The sequence below is a fragment of the Oncorhynchus mykiss genome, chromosome 1 (assembly GCF_057628025.1).
Source record: "Oncorhynchus mykiss isolate SJ-2025 chromosome 1, ASM5762802v1, whole genome shotgun sequence".
NCBI classification, from domain to species: domain Eukaryota; kingdom Metazoa; phylum Chordata; class Actinopteri; order Salmoniformes; family Salmonidae; genus Oncorhynchus; species Oncorhynchus mykiss.
Genome location: NC_143022.1, coordinates 730,698 through 749,858, shown reverse-complemented (window position 1 = coordinate 749,858; position 19,161 = coordinate 730,698). Strand labels below are relative to the sequence as shown.

The 19,161-nt window shown below is 46.0% G+C and overlaps 2 protein-coding genes and 1 pseudogene across 2 annotated transcripts; 1 reads left to right on the top strand and 2 right to left on the bottom strand.

Annotated features, from left to right (window-relative positions):
* Positions 1 to 5,945: 5,945 nt before the first annotated feature.
* On the bottom strand, positions 5,946 to 6,722 carry LOC110522964 (ubl carboxyl-terminal hydrolase 18-like). Its single transcript, XM_090182458.1, has one exon. The coding sequence runs from the start codon at positions 6,720 to 6,722 to the stop codon at positions 5,946 to 5,948; it is 777 nt and encodes a 258-aa protein (XP_090038584.1).
* A 917-nt stretch (positions 6,723 to 7,639) lies between these two features.
* Positions 7,640 to 10,399, bottom strand: LOC149985336 (uncharacterized; annotated as a pseudogene).
* Positions 10,400 to 16,824: 6,425 nt separating this feature from the next.
* Positions 16,825 to 19,158, top strand: LOC118952224 (uncharacterized). Its single transcript, XM_036973890.2, has 3 exons — positions 16,825 to 17,432; positions 17,522 to 18,089; positions 18,201 to 19,158. Exons 1-3 carry the CDS (start codon positions 16,989 to 16,991, stop codon positions 18,263 to 18,265), a joined length of 1,077 nt encoding a protein of 358 aa, XP_036829785.2. The 5' UTR covers positions 16,825 to 16,988; the 3' UTR covers positions 18,266 to 19,158.
* Positions 19,159 to 19,161: the final 3 nt, after the last annotated feature.

Sequence of the window (19,161 nt, the reverse complement as noted above, 5' to 3'; positions counted from 1 at the left end):
GGCAGATTCCGACAGGACAGGACAAGGTTACAGCAAACATGACGATAGTCTGGTTCAGGCATGAAACACAACAAACAAGAATCTGACAAAGACAGGAGCAGAAACAGAGAGAGATATAGGGACCTAATCAGAGGGAAAAAGGGAACAGGTGGGAAAAGGGGTGGATGAGGTAGTCAGAGGAGACAAGGAACAGCTGGGGGAAAGCGGGGGAGAAAAGGTAACCTAATACGACCAGCAGAGGGAGACAGGGTGAAAGGAAAGGACAGAAAGACACAACATGACAATACATGACAGATAGATAGGATTGGTCTCGGTTGGACATTTGAACTCGGTTTGGAAACATGAGCCACGGTTGGATAGATAGGATTGGTCTCAGTTGGACATTTGAACTCGGTTTTGAAACATTAGCCATGGCCCTGTTGGAAACACGAGCCACGGTTGGATAGATAGCATTGGTCTCAGTTGGACATTTGAACTCGGTTTTGAAACATGAGCCACGGTTGGATAGATAGGATTGGTCTCAGTTGGACATTTGAACTCGGTTTGGAAACATTAGCCATGGCCAAGTTGGAAACATGGGCCACGGTTGGATAGATAGGATTGGTCTCTGTTGGACATTTGAACTCGGTTTTGAAACATGAGCCACGGTTGGATAGATAGGATTGGTCTCAGTTGGACATTTGAACTCGGTTTTGAAACACGAGCCACGGTTGGATAGATAGCATTGGTCTCGGTTCGACATTTGAACTCGGTTTGGAAACATTAGCCATGGCCAAGTTGGAAACATGAGCCACGGTTGGATAGATTGGATTGGTCTCAGTTGGACATTTGAACTCGGTTTGGAAACATTAGCCACGGTTGGATAGATAGCATTGGTCTCGGTTCGACATTTGAACTCGGTTTGGAAACATTAGCCATGGCCAAGTTGGAAACATGAGCCACGGTTGGATAGATTGGATTGGTCTCAGTTGGACATTTGAACTCGGTTTTGAAACACGAGCCACGGTTGGATAGATAGCATTGGTCTCGGTTCGACATTTGAACTCGGTTTGGAAACATGAGTAGAGCCAGAGGCAGAAATAGGGAGAGAGAAAGCTAGAAATTGGGTGGGAGGGAAGAATAGCCCTAAACAGTGACATTGGACACATGAGCCATGTTTGGATAGATAGGATTGGTCTCTGTTGGATATTTGAACTCGGTTTGGAAACATGAGCCATGCTTAGATAGCTCAGCTGTAGCAGGGTAATACAGTCATGCTCATTTAACAGAGTCTTTGTGGTGTGTATCAGTCATGGTCCAATAACCAACCAGTGTTGAGTTACTGTGGTTGAGGGTTATTTTATCCAGCCAATGGTAGGTGATGTCACTACAAACTGCCATGTAAAAGCCCTTACGCAAGGCATATCCACTTCACAACTTCTACCCAATTGACTACAGTGGGCCACCAGTTGTTTAAAGGCTGGTTCATATGAAACTCAAGAACTGTCTATAAGAAGTGATAGACATCGATAGATACTGAACATACCGACCATGGCCGGTGTAACCACACAATATATTGTGGCAGACCACCCTCCTTGGTATTACAAATCGGATTACAGAGATGTGTTCACTTGTAAAAGTACACAAGGACTGTTTGATAAAGTGGTCGACCTGATGATGTGTAAGCAACAGGCACTTTCGGAGAGGGAGAAAAGGTACAAACCAAAAACAATCTATAAGATTATCAGGGATATGGTAATCAAGGACTCTAACACTATACAACAACAACCGTTGCGCTTGTTATTGCTTGCGCTGATGGACCTAGTGGACATTGAAAGTGGTACAGGCGTTGACTCAATGTCAGGTCTAGACAAGGCTGGTCTCAAGCACGTGCTACTGGCATACGGTAACTACACAAACAACTATATACCGACTAAAGAACTGATAAGTCCCAAGGGTAAGAAGGTGATTCCAGTGTTCACACAGTACTCTGAAAAACACAACTTTGTCTACTGCGACAGGAACAGGTCCATGATTGGAACCTACACCGTTGGCATCCCGACAAATGGGAAAGGCAATGGCAAGTCATACTTCGTCCAAGAGGTACTGTTTGACCCGGGACTCGGGAGCCTGGAGTTGCTGAAAACTGTCACTGGTAGCATGTTTGATTTTTGGGACTTGACCCTGGAGGTGCCCACTCACTCCACAGCACTCACCCCTTCCTTTCAACAGATTCAGCCTGTCCAGTTGTTACTCACGGAGGACAACACAATGTCCACCCAGGTTCTAGTCTCTCACATGGAAGAGATAGCCTCCATGTGCTGCGTAGTAGGCACTGCTTCGGCTGACATGCTGAAGAAAAAGAGGGAGACAAGGGTTGATTGTTTCACAGAAAATGAAGAGATATGTGACCTAAAGCACTTCCATTATGAGAACCATGACACTCGTACTGTCTACTTCAGAAAGAGCAGCAAGTTCCTGGATGGCAAGCGGGTGAACCTGGTACCTGTTGTCGTACTGAGAAAGGGCCAGGATCTGGCTCCTGAATTGTACGTGTCTACTACTGTGAGGTTTTGCAGGGCCGTGAAGCAATCATGCGTCAAGGGCAATGGTGAGCTGGTGAGCTGTTGGAAGGACACGCTAAAGGAGCTTGGGAGAGACACGTTTATCACCGGGCCCGAAGTGTATCAGGAGATACACAATCCCGCATTGGCAGCGTTCATCAAGCGTGTGAATCCAACCAGCTGGCGCAATTACATACCAAAGCATGTGGAGAGTATGATTAGTGACCCTATCATGGTGGAAGTGGTAGAACTGGCCATTATATATATGGAATGTAAGATCCCCAACGTGTTTGCCGTGGCAGAGCTACTATATTGCCCGCTTCAGAAGGTGAAAGATTACGTACGGTTCTGGGACATGTACTCCTCTGACAAGATCATTCACACGGCCGTAAAAAAGAAGCATGCCAGTATGGTGGCGCAGCAGATGAGGAAGGACTGGTTAGAGTTGGCTCAAATTACGTTCAGATACATGCGCCAGAGATATGGTAACGATGGGAATCTCGAAATGGCTTCAGTTTGTGAAGAGTTGTTCAACCCCCACACACCCAACAATGTACCCAAAGCCCAGAGGACCTGGCAATCCCTGATCAAACATGATACAAACGAGATCAAGGACAAGGACTTGGTACAGATGTATGCCACCGCCAAAGTGCTATTTGTAAAACTCCGCACTTATCACAACAAATTAAAGAAATACCAGAAGGTAGGAGAGGGAGAGAGGTGTGATCCAGAGAGCGGATCATCCTCACCACACTCTACCCAAGTGCAAGACCCTGATGTGTCGTCTAAGAGTCCGGCTCATGTCGACGAGCACAGCGAAGACGAAACTGGACATGGTGACAGTGAGAAGACTGACACTTGTTACTCTATAGTCACACCTGAAACAATTCCCATTTTGACGTGGATCAAGAACCTTCCCACTCTACTGCTGAGTGAACCTTGGTTGAAAGAGGAACGTCTCAGGAGAGATGCTGTTTGTACTCTCCTCGGATTGGATAACACCCTTTTGGACAAAAGAAACGGGTAAATCCTCGCCAATTGGGTCAACAACAACCGAACCGTTGTAAATACACTTCAGAGCCACGGCTTGCAGGACAGACTCAGCAAAGCCCTGATTGATAGCTTAGAGGCTATGTCCACCAATAACTGGAGACACAAGATATCACTATCCTTCCAGGGTACCTGGTGTCAACCGGGGGATGATTCAGCGCAACTGGTGGCCAAACTGTCCAGAGAGATTAAGCCTGGAGCTGAGAGAAAGCGAAATGATTCAGGTAGCACACACATTATTGGCAAATCTACTAAGAAAGAAAGGCCTTTTCACAAGACCAAAGTGGTAAATCGAGTTCGCTCCGCTTATCAGTCAAATAAGTCATTGGGTATAAAGTCATCCTGGTGGAAGGTCATCCTTCCTAAAATACCAACAATCAACAGAGAACAGAAGGCAACCCAAGTACAGTGGCGACGATGACCACCCTTGGCTGAGCCAGGCCGAGGAAGTCCCCAGTGAAGAGGAGGAAGAGTGTAATGTGGATGAAAGTGACATCCCCGGTGACGAGTTGGAGGATACAATGGGCTACGACAACAGCGAGGCCCTTGACGAATACGATTACAGTGACCCATTTATAAATTACCGATCTACTGGTGAAAAACAAAGCAGTGAAGAGGAAGAAGAGGATGATGCATTCTGTGCTCAGGTGAAAAAGAGGGCAAAAGTGGCTAAGTCTAAAACCAAGAATGTTAAGCGGGGACATAGGCATAACAGCTGGTCACAGTCAGAGTCCGAACAAGAGTCCGAACAGGATGCCCATACCTCTAAGCCTAGCTGTGGTGGGTTGAGAGAGGAAAGGAACATCTATAAGCGCGCACTGCTATCCGACTCGGACGATTCTATAAAGCAAGATTACAAGCGTGTCAAACTCACAAAAACCAACCGCTGGCATCACAAGAGAGAATCTAAAAGGAGCAGGAGGGACAAGGGGTGTAAAGAGACGGATCTCAAGTTCGTAGGAAGGAAAGATAAAGCCTGTGCTAAAAAGAGACTGGACAAGTCTAACACAAGGTGTGAAACTGTAAAGACCACTAAGCAGATACAAACCCACAATCGAGATTCACACCAATACAAAAAGAAACTGTCCGATCCTGAGGAAGATGAGGACGACTGCCAAGGGGAGGGACCCACTCGGCAAAGAATAAAAAGGGTGCCTTGTTCCAAGTCAAAAGGCACTCACTCTCCAGTTATCTATACCGACTCAGAGCAGGAGGACATATGCACGCCTAAGAAGATACAAAAAAGCCCACTTGTCAATAGTCCCCGGGAGAACCTTGACAACCCAGGAGCCGCCGTTTCCAACCCCCAGCAACTGGCCAACCTCCCAGGTGTTACAGGTTCACATCGGAGGTCGGATGTGTCACAAGTCAAAGGACACAGATTACATGTAGAGGCTGGGAAGGCAGCCAGGGTTACTGATCAAGCTGCCTGGCTAGCGGACACCACTCAACACGAGTGTTCGGATCAGGAGGAATGCAGAGAGGATCACCATACCAATCCTGCTGAGCCTACATCCGCTGCCAAGTCAGAGTGCCAGTCAGAAGAGAACACGGGGTCTCAGTCAGAGGACGATTCCGAATTGGACTTTAATGATCAACTGGACAAAAAACCTGCAAGGGCAAGGTGTAGCATATCTGAAACGGACTCTGGTGAAACTGAATATTTTGTTTCTATGTGATAACAGTTATGTCTTCCCATATAATAAAGAAGCAGCCTGTACGTGGGCCGAAAAGTGCCTACGTTATACGATATTTAGAGGGGCTGGCTAACAGTGTCTCTGTCTCGCAGTTAGATGAACTGTGTATGTCTTCAGCAGCGCTGTCAGCTACGTATTCAACCTTGCGGTATAAAGAGGAGGAACCCAAGGTTGTTGTCAATACCCTGGATAGGTATCTTTTGAAGAAATGATACCAATGTGTTTACTTTGATATGGAAATATGTTAACCTGTGTGACTGCCCTATACCGAAAGGTATACCCATCCTTGTATGACATAATAAACTTGAGTTAAACACGGTACATGTATCAGGATCTATTTGTGTTTGTCTTTGCATCTGTCTTCACCTGCATGTAATCATAGCCCTTCTATAATATAACACTGGACGCTTACAATGGTACTTTCATCACACCTTTATTAGTTGATCCAAGGAAATACAAGGTACACACTGATAGATACTATTACATATGTACAGAACCTTCATGTCACACAGTGGGGTAGCTGTTTATGGTACATGAGCATATAAGCTACGCCATTGTATAGCATAGATCCAGCTTCGTAGGTTGACTTGACATCTTCCCAAGAGCACACTCTGACATGAGAGTCGTCTGCGAGATACCAAATATCGTTGTCGTCTCACACATAAGCTGTGTAATGTCCACAGTAGTGAGTACCACGGTGGGCTACAACAGCATACAGCTTGTATACAGTAGCTACCGGTGCTTCAGGGTCTTTCATGATATATTTCAGGTCCAGTGTCTCAGGGAAAGCAAACCTTGTGCCCGTCTTGACTATATCAGTGGTATCTCTGCCAATGTTCCTAACACGTTCGATCCTCATACACACAACCTGCGGCAATGTCACTACCTTGCTGGGGATTTCAATCTGAGTTCCTGTGTGGCAGTGTGTACAATGGTAGTCACAGGTGGTGAACGTGATGTCAGTGTACAGTTTGATATAGTCCTGCAGCTCTGTGGGGAGATTATCACCTATCAACACGGTGATCGTGTTGGACTTATTGAGTGTGGACTGGACTGTGTTACAACGGAGGCAGCGCACACGGTCCTCGTTCTCAATGTCCCACAGAGAACCTATCCTCTTAGCTATCCCACAGTCGTCTGCTAGAGCGTTGATGATGCACTTGAAGACCACGTCTGAGTCCTCCTGAACATCGAAAGGGGCTCCTCTGTACAATGTCATTGCGTTTACTAGTAAGCTCGGATCACACGGTGACATGTTGCCTTTGGTCATATCGTAGATGAGACACTTAAGCCTCACTGCCACCGTATTAGGAGACCGGGGATCTTGACCATCGACCAGCCGAATGATGTCCCGTAGCTCTCGTGTCCCACACAGCACTTGGACAACGCTGTTGATGCTGCAGTAAGCCCCATAATTGATCAAGCCGCGCATAGTGTAAGGTGGACAGGGAGACCAATCAGCCTTGGCAGAACAACAACAGATTCCGATGTGACCCAGTCGACAGCAGTTTAGGATATCTAGTACTTTACGACATTTAGTACTCAGTCACGCTGAATGTCATCATGCTATTGAACAGCTCTCTGAGAGATAACACAGACCCCTCCAGATTCAGTAGAACAATGAGTTTTGTCATCTTGTAATAGTCGAGCGTGAACTCCTGCACGGGTCCCTGTCGCTTACACTTTGTGAACAATATCACAGGGGCCCACTTGGAATCGATATGGGACACTAAGTCGTGTGTGAAACAGCTACCGTTGTCAGTCAGTAACTTTGACCGGTCCAGTTGATCTATCCTGACAACCCCAGAGAGGGCAGAGACGTTCAGAGTCACCTTTGTCAAACCCTGCGTACAATCTAATGTTGTCACTTCCAGCCTAGATGATCCGAATATCTTCACCCTCATCCTTAGCACTATGTTCCTAACCAGTGTACTCAGCTTAGTATCACCCGGGCCTTCTGCTGTCTGGTTGCCTCTGTAAGGCTGAGGTTCTTCGTATACCAGCAGTTTGCCGCTGCTTTTATTACGAGCGTCTTCTTCCTCACCCAAGTATGTCAGCCAGTCAGGTATTTCGGATGTGTAATCTCTGAACGTGAAGTATCTACCGAGTAGAGTTAAGAGGTGTGGACTTTTCCTTTCGTCGTTATTGAATTGGCGCAACCACTCGATCGAGTCGGTCAGTACCTGCGAGGTAGACGTGCCAGTATTGAGATTGCAAAGCCATTTGCACAGGTTCGAGTCCGGTAAGTGCTTTGATATCATAGTAGTACAGAGACCGGTCAAGTTCTTACATTGGTCACTGAACATCAGGCAGCAACCGCATATCTAGGACCGCCTTGAGAGTGAGAAACACTTGTAGCAGAAAAGCGTATACAGAGTTAGGTGAGTCTGCGACGGTCCAGTTAAACACCTGCTTGCAGTCATCGAACAACTGAGCGTATTGGAAGATGAACACATCCTTGCGCATAGAGCACTTACACAATCCATGTCTGGGACCAGCAAATATAAGAGGGTGCATTTGGGTCATGCTCTGTGACTGGATGACCACGCTGTCTTTGAAGCGTGCTATCTCCTTCTCGTTGGTACTCTTCAGAATGACCATGGTTGTGTTTATCTCCCCCTCGATCCTCTTGCCTCTCATACTCACCCTACCCTCTATATCATCACCGATATCCTGTACTGGCTCTGTTGCCAGTATGCTGCTGGGTGGTTTCCTTGTACCCTCGCCACTAGCGTCAGTACTGTTCCCCTTGCACTGGCTGACAATATGGTTGTCCACACTGGCTCCCGCTTGGCCTATGGTGAGGTCTAGAGCCTTGATCATCTTGCCTCTCATATTATTCACCTACCCTGTATATCATCACCGACTGCGGCCAGTATGCTACTGGGTGGGTTCGATGCATCCTCGCCACTGGCTTCAGTAATGGGCCCCTGGGACGGGTTGACAATGAGGTTGTTCACACTGGCTCCCGCTTGGCCTATGGTGAGGTCTAGAGCCTTGTTAGAGCGATTGCCCACAGACGCTATATTACAATTGCCATTGTTGACTATCTCATCACCCAAATTGCTACAGCTCAACATTTCGGTGAAGTTGTCACTCCATTCAAGGTTATTCAAATCCAGGAGAGATACATCCCTTGACATGTGCCCCGCATCAGTTGTGACCGCGTTTTCCATACCATAAGCCTCCTTGGATTGGACAGGATGAAGTTCATCTGTCAGTTTGTGTGTCTGTTTCACATCTATTATGACGGACGGGTGAGGATGGAGCTGATGCTGTGGACAGTGTTGGTTCGAAGTACCCACGTGTGGATTATCTACGTACACCCCGGGAGCCATCTTGGCAGGTCTGACCCCGGCCCGATTGTCTGTTTCAGCAACCTTGCGTTTGCTATACTTGCTCTTGTATAGACATTCAAGCTCCGTGGCCTTGCTAGAGTACCAACTGTACGGCTGGATAAGATCAGGAGCCAACCTGATAAGGTCTATTCCGTAGTACACTTTGGGATCGGACCCGATCACTGTAACCGGGGATGGCGTCGCCGATCTCTCTTCCACAAGTTTAGTGAGGTCCTTGGGGACACAGTCATTGGCCACTATCATGTCGGTTGACCTATAGTTCCCTACCTGTAAGGACAAGGGCATCTGTGTGGAAGGTGTCTGAGCATCCTTGACATCTATCGCCAAACACTGGTATCGTTTGAGATTAAGCAGTGTGGAAGGAGGCCATCTCTCTTGAGGAAACAGGGTAATGCATTGCACTCCCATATAGACAAAAGCTTTGTCCACTATCTTGGAGGCAATGACAGAGAGTTTATTGCGTATAGTCCCCGCGCTGGGCCTTGTGTGTTTGTATTTCGCTTGGAGGGAGCTAGCGTTTATCAATCTCATGTAGCGTATGTCCAAAGTCTCATTGTCATCTGGTCTGTAAACCCCTACCATATCGGATAGATTGGCAGCATATGTCATCTTACAATATTCGTCGTCCGAACCTTTGTATTGGAACAAGGGCGAGCTGCTGTGTAACTCCCACATCACACAGTACCAGCTGAATTATGTCGCTCCCCATGGCCGAGTTCAAGCACCACAGCACTTCGGGAGCCATGTTAGTGCGGTTGCCCCGAGGCTGATCTGGGGTAGAGAAGTTGCATGATGTGCCAAAGTCGCTGATCTTGAAAGCAAATGGTATTGTATTTCTATCAGGCTGGTGACAGACCAAGACGTTCCTGTGCGTGAAGTCCTTGTGCTGGATGGTTCTCGATCGCAAGTTTTCAAGCCCCCGGAGAGTGTCCAGTTCTACTAAGGGGACTACTGAGGCATTTTTTATACGCCACATGAACTCCTGTAGCGAGAACAGTGCTCGTTCCATGACTACAACTGCTCTACCTCCCAATTGGTAGCCGGCAATGTCACACCAAAAGCCTCCGAACGTGCGGAGGATGTTGGGGTGTTTTATTGACACGCCGATCATCACCTCCTCCACCTGCGAGGCAATGTGCGCGTAGCGACAAAATTCATTGTCTATGAAAGGAACTCTCCAGTCCACCATTTCCAGAAAAAAGTTGGTCTTTGCAACTAGGTGACTGTTAACTTGAACCGTCACCCCAAAGCCTCCTCGACCTAGCACCATGTCCGGTCTGGATACCAGGTCTTCTATGTCGAAGCCACATTTCGACCCCCTCGGCCCTGATATGTTAGCGTAGATGCTCCAGTGATGTGCGTTTGCGGTAGGGCTTAGAGGCTTGTATATTCGCCCAAATTTGTCTATGTTCACTTTGGCTGTTCTAGGTGTAGTTGTCTTGTAGCTCATAGTCGAGCAGCCATCTATCACTGGATGTTCCTGCTGAGGCATTGCTTCGATGTCCTCAAGTGTAGCACTCGCAAATGTCGGGAATATGGGCGTCTTGCGTTTTTGGACTGAGGTCCATGTTCCCCTCATCAAACTGGTAATCCTCGGAGAGTAAGGGGCACTCACACTGCATTTTATCACCCTGAACAATACGATTGAGTCGTAGTTACAGCTCATGATCGCTGGTGCCGAGTGGCGTTTTATGTATACCACTACGTGATCCTTACCCTCTAGCTGAGGTTCGTCTGAGATGCTCACCACTCCGACTATGCTCTGTAATAACATTGTTGAGAACTGTTACCGTGTTTTCGTTCTGTCTGAAGGTGAAGTGTTCAGGTTTTACCACAAGCCACACCAGCACGCTTTGAACATCGTTATAACACAAGGTCTTAACGTGAAACAAATTGTAACGCTCTACCAGTCATATCAACCTTTCTGCATTGCTTATGGTTTGGTCCATTTCCTTTCGATAGTCCTGACATCTATGAAATAGGCCATTGATCTGTAATATATCAGGTGTAGTAAATAGGAGATGAACTGTTCGGTTCGTAGAGAGATGGTGTTCTCTGAACACGCTTCCGTATCACTGTTTGAGTGCCTGATCGTGGCAGGAGCGCCAGCTACGGGTCTGCTCCAAGACAGTGGGTTAAAGAGCGGAGAAACTCTCCAGATGACATTGCAGGTCTTGAGAGATATGTGGAAGAGAGCCGATACCTTGTATATACCCAGAGGTGATGTGGAATCTCTCCATCACATGGAATGCTGTAGCACTGCGCGCAGCGGAGCACTTATCCCTGATCCGATATTATCTGAGCCTGGCAAATTATCCAGATACTACATATATCTGTTGTTTCGTTACTGTATCACTTCAGCTGGCCCGACGACATACAACCAGCAAGGTATGATGAGTAACCGCATGATCCGCATGGGTCTGTGTGAACCCAAGACAAAAACATTTCCCTTAGGCGATATACCCAGGAGCTGGCTCTTGTCTACAGTGTCTACAACCATCCCCTCAGCTCCACCTAGCCAAGAAGGAAGCTTCACGAATGGGTTCCCTCAGTACCTTCCCCAGCCGCAGCATTCACCTCAACCTCTAGAGAATCATCTGAATCCCCAGCAGCAACATCGTCAGGCTCGGCCACAGCAGCATGTCCGGCAGTATAATGGAGAGGTTGACTGTACCAATCCACAGGAACAACGCCTCGCTTTGCAATGCATCACCAAACAGTTATATCCAGCTCTGACTGAGCACCAAGCTAGTGAATAGTGAATCCTCCCATACAAAGCCCATGAGGGGTCCAGGTACTAAGCCGAAACCAAAGAATCTGTTTACGAAAGGGTGTTATGACTCAAACGTTGACAGTAAGGAGGAATATTGAGTGTGTGTGTGTAGACCATGAAACCATAGTACCGGTCCTTAGTACTGGAGTGTGTACGGACCGTCATATACCTTTATGACACAACACAGCCTCTACAAGGCACTGAATGTAATAGCAAACATTGTACAATATCACTCCCTGGGATTGTACAATATCACTCCCTGGGCTAACCTGGTTGAATAAACGGTCATTGTTTTATGTAATATCAAACAGTCTACAATAGCAGTCCCTGAGTTAGCATGGTTGCAGACACGGTCCATGTTTGGAGGATATTATACTTTAAGAACACTAACAGTGGTGCCGACCACCTCAGCGAGGCTAATCACCACAGACTGCAATGGCAGCAGCAGCATCCACGAGACCACATGCGATGGCCTGTACGAGTGAGGTGATACCGGTGGAGAGACAGAACACAGAGTACAATACTTTAAGTATCGAGGCTGCCGCTGGTCCCACCGTTGCCACCCAGCGCAGTAGCGACATGGTGTGTGGTGTGTGTTTGGAGGTGGTGCTTGAAAAGGACAATTCTGCCCAACTGTAGCCACTGTTATTGTCTGGAGTGTATCCGCACGTGGAGAACGGTGAAATGTCACGATATCAAAACCGTTAAATTGTGCCCGGAGTGCCGAACTAGATCGCACTTCTTCATCCCGAGTGATCACTGGGTGGAAGATGAAGAGGACAAGCTGAAACTGATACAGACGTACAAAGATTTCCTTGCGAGTAAACCGTGTCGATACTATGATCGAGGTGCTGGTATTTGCCACTTCGGCTCAAAGTGCTTCTACAAACACCACTGGCAGGAGGGAGTCCAGGATGGAGTCCAGGCCCACAGTTTCCAGCCCCAGACTATACATCCCATGTGGACGATGGTGTGGACCGAGAACGGTTACGCCTGGCGAATGTCACCTGAGACAGAACAACAGGACACCGGGTACCCTCTTTACCTGAATCCAGACTATACATCCCATGTGGACGATGGTGTGGACCGAGAACGGTTACGAATGTCACCTGAGACAGAACAACAGGACACCGGGTACCCTCTTTACCTGAATCCAGACTATACATCCCATGTGGACGATGGTGTGGACTGGGAACGGTTACGCCTGGCGAATGTCACCTGAGACAGAACAACAGGACACCGGGTACCCTCTTTACCTGAATCCAGACTATACATCCCATGTGGACGATGGTGTGGACTGGGAACGGTTACGCCTGGCGAATTTCACCTGAGACACAACAGGACACCGGGTACCCTCTTTACCTGAATCAAATGTTGCTCATGTTGATGGCTGATGACACGTATTCAGCCTATTAAACGTCTGTTAGAGCTATAGCTATTATCCACAAAGCCACAACCTAGGGGTGGACTGGCTTTATTGGTAATAGGCATTTATGAATAGGCATTTGTTGTCATATACATGCAAAGTTCTGTATTCCAACAATAATATCACTTTTGTCTCTTTTTGAAACTAATTGCTATATGGTATACCTGGGATGTATTCCAACAATAATATCACCTTTGTCTCTTTTTGAAACTAATTGCTATATGGTATACCTGGGATGTATTCCAACAATAATATCACCTTTGTCTCTTTTTGAAACTAATTGCTATATGGTATACCTGGGATGATGTTTATTGTGTTGATGTATCATTATTACAAAAATAAAGTCCGGACATTGACAAAGAGTTAGACTATGCATTTTTATTGTAACATCACAGCACAAGGACAAGTTCACACATACACCAGAGTGCGGCGACATTTGTAAGTGTTCTTGAAAGAGGTAGCTCCGGACCCAGGGTAGTCGATTCGGCTTAAATCCTCTCGATATCCTTTGGCTCGATAGCTGCGGTTTCCAGGGGTGGACCTGTTGGTATCTGGAGACTCTGAGTTCCCGTTACGCATCCTGTGCACCGTTCTCAACCGGAATCGGCCCTCTGGTCTCCCTTTCCCTGCTCTCACAGGTGCACCCAGTCGATCCTTAACCGATACTCGTGCCTTGCAGTTAGAGACACTTAGGGCTGTGCTACGGGGAGAACCGTTGAAACTTTTGTTCTTGACCCCCACTCGATCCCTTATTGATCGGCTCTTTATCTCTTTATCTACGACCAAGGGTCATCTTTTCCTTGTGGTAGGTGGAGTACATTGCCTCCGATCTACCAATAGTTTCTTCGTCAACACCTTTTGTAGCGTTTTGCACAGGTTCCGATGTTGTGTAGCGAAAGATGCTCCGTAGTCATCCATCAGCTCTCTGTGTGGGATGGCTAGAAACCTATCCAAGGTGACATGCTTGAAGTTGTCACTGTGACAACATTGGTCCCATTCTGTCAGATAGGACTGTACAGCCATGACTTTCAGATGTGGCTATTGTGTAGGAACCTATGTTGAGATGTGTACACTGTTAAATAGAAACTATCTTTGGGATATGTAGACTTTTATCTACTCTGACTAGATTGTTCTGGTTGGAGACATCAGCCATGGTTGAAAACGGTAACCCCGGTCAGAGTGCTTAGACACTTCGGTGAGTGGACCCGATCGGATGTCTTAGACCTGGTTGATGAATCAGCCGATCGGACGTTACAGATCACATAGACACATCATGGGTAGGATGTTTCAGGCTCAGTTGGAGATACGGGCCGTGATCCTTAATGTATTCTCCATCTGATAGCCCTTGGTGAAAGGATATATAAACATACAGTCACAAAGGGCACATACACTTACAAATGTCCACAGATCAGAGAGAGACCAGAGTAGAGTCAGAAAATGGAGCTGACAAATAAATTCAAGATGGCCAACTATCTAATGAGAAACAAAGACGTCTTCCAGAAGCTCGTGGCAGCAATACAAGACCACAAAAACATGCCACTAGATAGTAGACTAAGAGAAACACTACGAATGATGCTTAAGAGGCAGAGGTCAGACGCCTATGTGAAATACCCCGAGACTCTGATCAATATAATGTACTCCTAGTTCGGCAGGGAGGTTGCCTGGACTCTTATCGTGGACACACTCCGAAAGCACCATAGTGACTTCAGAATCACTGACATCGAAGCGCACGGCCTTGAAGGGCTGGCTAAGCTTGATAAGTATCGTCCTTCAAACCTACGTTCAATATTGGAAAACACACTGGCCAACCTCAGCCACGCTGATGTGAACAGAGTGAAACTGTTGCTGTCATGGGAGATTGTCAAGGGGTACAATCATATTCCCTATGGTGTCATTGAGATGAAAGATATTTATGGCCTAGCAGATAAGATTTACTGTAGGCAATTTGACCAAGCAGTCTATGTGATGACTCTGATCCTGACACATTTGGAGCAAATGGACCTTGTCGTGGAACTAACCTCGGCGTCAACTGAAGAGGCAAAGAACCAGAGTGTCCCCGAACCCAAAATGATGCCCGGTGATAACCGATTGTGCGGCTCTCCGCAGCACTGAAAGGTGTTATCTTTGTCATGTCAATATATATGTAACCCATCTTTTGTATATGTGAAATAAACCCCTGCCGCATGTACTAATAGTGCTTGGTTATTGTGTCTGTTCATTGTGCTATACGAATATAACCACATTTCATGTTGATGATACACAGGAAACAAGTGTTAAAGGAAAGACATTTACCAACACGCACACTGTAACTCTAGGTAATGACCTGTGTATAGCCTTAGACAACACAGTAGAGTACATCCAGTGTTCGGACACTCTCACCTTCACAATGTTCAACCATGACGAGTACTACAGTGGTTACTGGTGGATTGACAACAAGGACGATTGGCTCAATATCTCCTTAATAGCGGCTCCGTTGATGATTGTTTTTGGTTTAGCACTGCTGATAACTCACAAGACCTGTAGCAAACGGGCATCGTCCCCTATTTACACACCATGTTCGCGTGTACATTCGCTGCAGTATGACACTGTGTATGTCCCCACAACGTGCTACTGTGATGGGGTAAGATGCGATGGGAACGGCCAGTGTGAAGGCAATGTCGTGGAAGCTACAGACTCCTCTGTGATTCCAGTTGTGGTCAAAGGTAACTATATCTCCGGGCCATATATAGCCTCTTGCCTTGCTACACCTGACACATACAAGTGTGGTTTACTGTCTGTTTCTTACTCATCCCTGTACATCTGAATAGAACCAGAACAGATCGGGATGGTCGTGTGACACCGGGACCCGGCTAGAGTGAAAGAGGATGTGTAGCCCTTCTGAAATGTGACATTAGGCTATCTCCATGAACACACTTCAGCTGTGTAACCAACACTATTTCAACACATATCATATTCATTGTATACTTGATGTATTGTTTGTTCGGACCACCAATAAAGAACACTACCACAAAGCCACATTTGTGTCTGTTTATTGGCAGGTCAACCGAGTAACATCACATTAAATAGAATCACACCGAAATCAAAGGCAGTCTGATGTATCTTGTCTTCCTTGCCCATAGCACATATACGTAACACAAGCAAAGGATAAATGACAGCACAACCATTATTAGGACCATAGCAAAGCTCCATATGCACAGGTCTGTGTCAGGGAGGCTCTTGTCTGAGTGGTACAAACTACTGTTATTAGGAACATTGCTTCTAGTACCAGACATGGCTGGTCCTCCTTACTCGAGAGACTGTCCTCGAGCCTCTATATATATATGATAGAGGCCTGGTTATGTGTACAGGGGTTCACCAGTACCACTTTTCCGCTGTCGTGTCAGAGGCACAGGCCACACATAGTGTTAGGTCACAATACCTTGGTACTCTAGGATGTAACATTTCCAGCTTTTATAATAGCAAAGGTAAGTGGTCACCTACTTGCAATTGTCACAATTGAGTATACGTTGACATTTTAATCTCAGTTCTAGGTCTGACAATAGCTTCAGGTGGTGATGACACTTCTGTTCTTTCAAAGTGGTGGATTATCACCATTAATATCAACAGTCTGACCATATGCCTGTGTATTACTACTACATAAATATAGTAATTCATTGACTGGATAGGTTAGACTCGGTTTGATGCCTGTGCTCTCATATACAGGTGCATTTGGTCGGAGGAGTCAGCATTATTCGGGTGGGCTGTGTGTTATTGGATAACAAAAAGTATAGATATCTAACATTGGCTCGATAGGTTAGACTCGGTTGGATGCCTGTACTCTCATATACAGGTGCATTTGGTCGGAGGAGTCAGCATTATTCGGGTGGGCTGTGTGTTATTGGATAACAAAAAGTATAGATATCTAACATTGACTGAATAGGTTAGACTCGGTTGGATGCCTGTGCTCTCATAAACAGGTGCATTTGGTCGAAGGCCTAAGCTGTGATGTGCTGAGTGATCATCCACTCACTGCTACAACTTTGGAGCCTCACCATTGGGTGAAATAATGATCCATGTTGGGACCATGGGGCTCTCCCTATAAGAAGTACCTCAGCTACTCTGTTGAGCCATTATTTTCTGGCCTGTCTACTACTCAGCACCATGTTGTACCTTACCATAGTCATCCGCTGGTGTTGTACCCCACTGGACCACATCAACTTTATCACGGATAACATCACAAAGTGGTATATGAACAGGTGGACATACAACGATACTAGATATTTGACAGTTATCTGCATTGAGATTGAACCTAAAGGGACTACCAACTACATAACCCAGTTAGTACGTTTGATGCAAAATCTCTGGGTTGAACCGAATGTCAATGTGATGGAGTGTGGAAATGTGGATACGTTGTTGGGAAACAAAAATGCGTTGGGTGTTGTTAGTAACACCTACAGTGTCACCCACACTGACAGTAGGCCAGGACTCAGTTTCTACAAACATTTGAGTAACACAGAGGCATTAGTGAAAGGGTACGACTGGACGATACTGAAGGGATCGACCGTGGCGGACAAGTTGACGAACATGAAGCTGCACTGTCAACATGTAAGTTCCTAAACCTTCTAATTACTTTAAACGTTGAAATGTCTCTGTTTAGGCCTTTGATAACAATTGTTTGTATGTGTGACCCATAGGAACCGCACTGTGTCACTGTTGTACTGACTGGGTCATCAACCAAGATGATAACAGTGCAATGTCAAGAACCCCAGAGGATATACGACTTGATGAAGACATACGGGATTAGATGCTCCAACGTCTGGGATTCCAACATAGCACTGTCGGCAATGGCTCCTTGCACAGCGCTGTTTGACCACAATATGATGCTAATATATGCAGACATGGTCCCCCACACTGATAACATCTGTCAGGACACCAACGTCGACACGTTCTACCACAACATGAAATACATCACAATAAAAGCAAAGGGCAGAGTACTGAGACACAGACCCTACACAATGCCTCTTCGCAAGTCGGTACATCTGCCACCACAGCCAACCAGTCGTACTAACACCATCTCAGGGGACTCTCTGTCCGAGAGTATACCACTTGCCCTGTACTACAGTGATCAATGGGCACGCCTAAACACCGTTATGGAGTCAGATGGTCGATTTGTTTCAAATGTCCAGTGTGTATCTCCACATTACGTGTCTAAAGATACATGTATGGTGGAAATTGAATCAGACCAAAACGTTGTGCTTACAGGTAAGCAGATCATTGTACATAGCTATTGTAACTATACCCTGCAATGGACGTTTCTGTACACTTCACTTTCTGTCCACTTGAGTTGTATAACGTATGTTTCTATCCTTATAGCGCCTGATGACAATGATGATTTGGACGATATATACCGAACCCCGTTTCCTGTCTCTGCTGTTTGAAAATGTCAAACCGCTACCTTACATGTGGACACATCATGTGTCTACAGTGTATAAGACGTATCAAGAAAGATGGTGTCCTTCAGTGCCCAATGTGCAGAATACCTGTAACAGACCCCTTATAGGAGTACCAGACTTTGTGTTTACATGTCATGCATGTTCTAGTAACAAGGACTGGGTTGGAGACTGTGGCCATGTAACATGCAGATGCTGTAGCACCTGTTCTGAATGCTCTACATCCTTTACAAAACTCAGCAAACTGAGTATACAGTAGTGTAAATGACATGTACCCATAACGACCCTATTGGCAAGGCTTGTAATTGTGCAATGAAATGCTTTTATTGTGTCATGTACCATTGCAGAAGACAACATATTCCATGTAACATACTATGACCCTGTCAACATATAAATGTAATGTTTTTTGTATATATTACCTTGTGAAGAATAAACTGTTTTATAGTACTTGAATAACTTAAAAGAAAAACATTTGTGTATGACATGGATTACCTTGTATAAATAAGCTACTTCTATCAACCACTTTGTTGTAATGTTGAGTAAGGACTTTGATGAACACTATCCAACTATAACTCACCTTGTAGTACAATGTGACTAGTTTCAATAGTATCTCCACTATGTGTTGGGTTGGAAAGGACTGGACCTTGACAAGAACCATCGGACATGTGTACAAAGGCCTGCTTGTGTACCTGGAACTGAGATGTGAAAGGTAGCCTTGCAAGGTTGTATGTGTAAAATACTTTTGACAGCAAGCAGGTAGTACAATTTGGCCCTGTTCTCTCTGTATACTATGATGGTGTACACACAAGTGCTATTGTCTTTAAATCCATATATCTCGTGTTCATCCCCTGGGGCCCAACAAATAAAAAGCCTACATCCCAGTG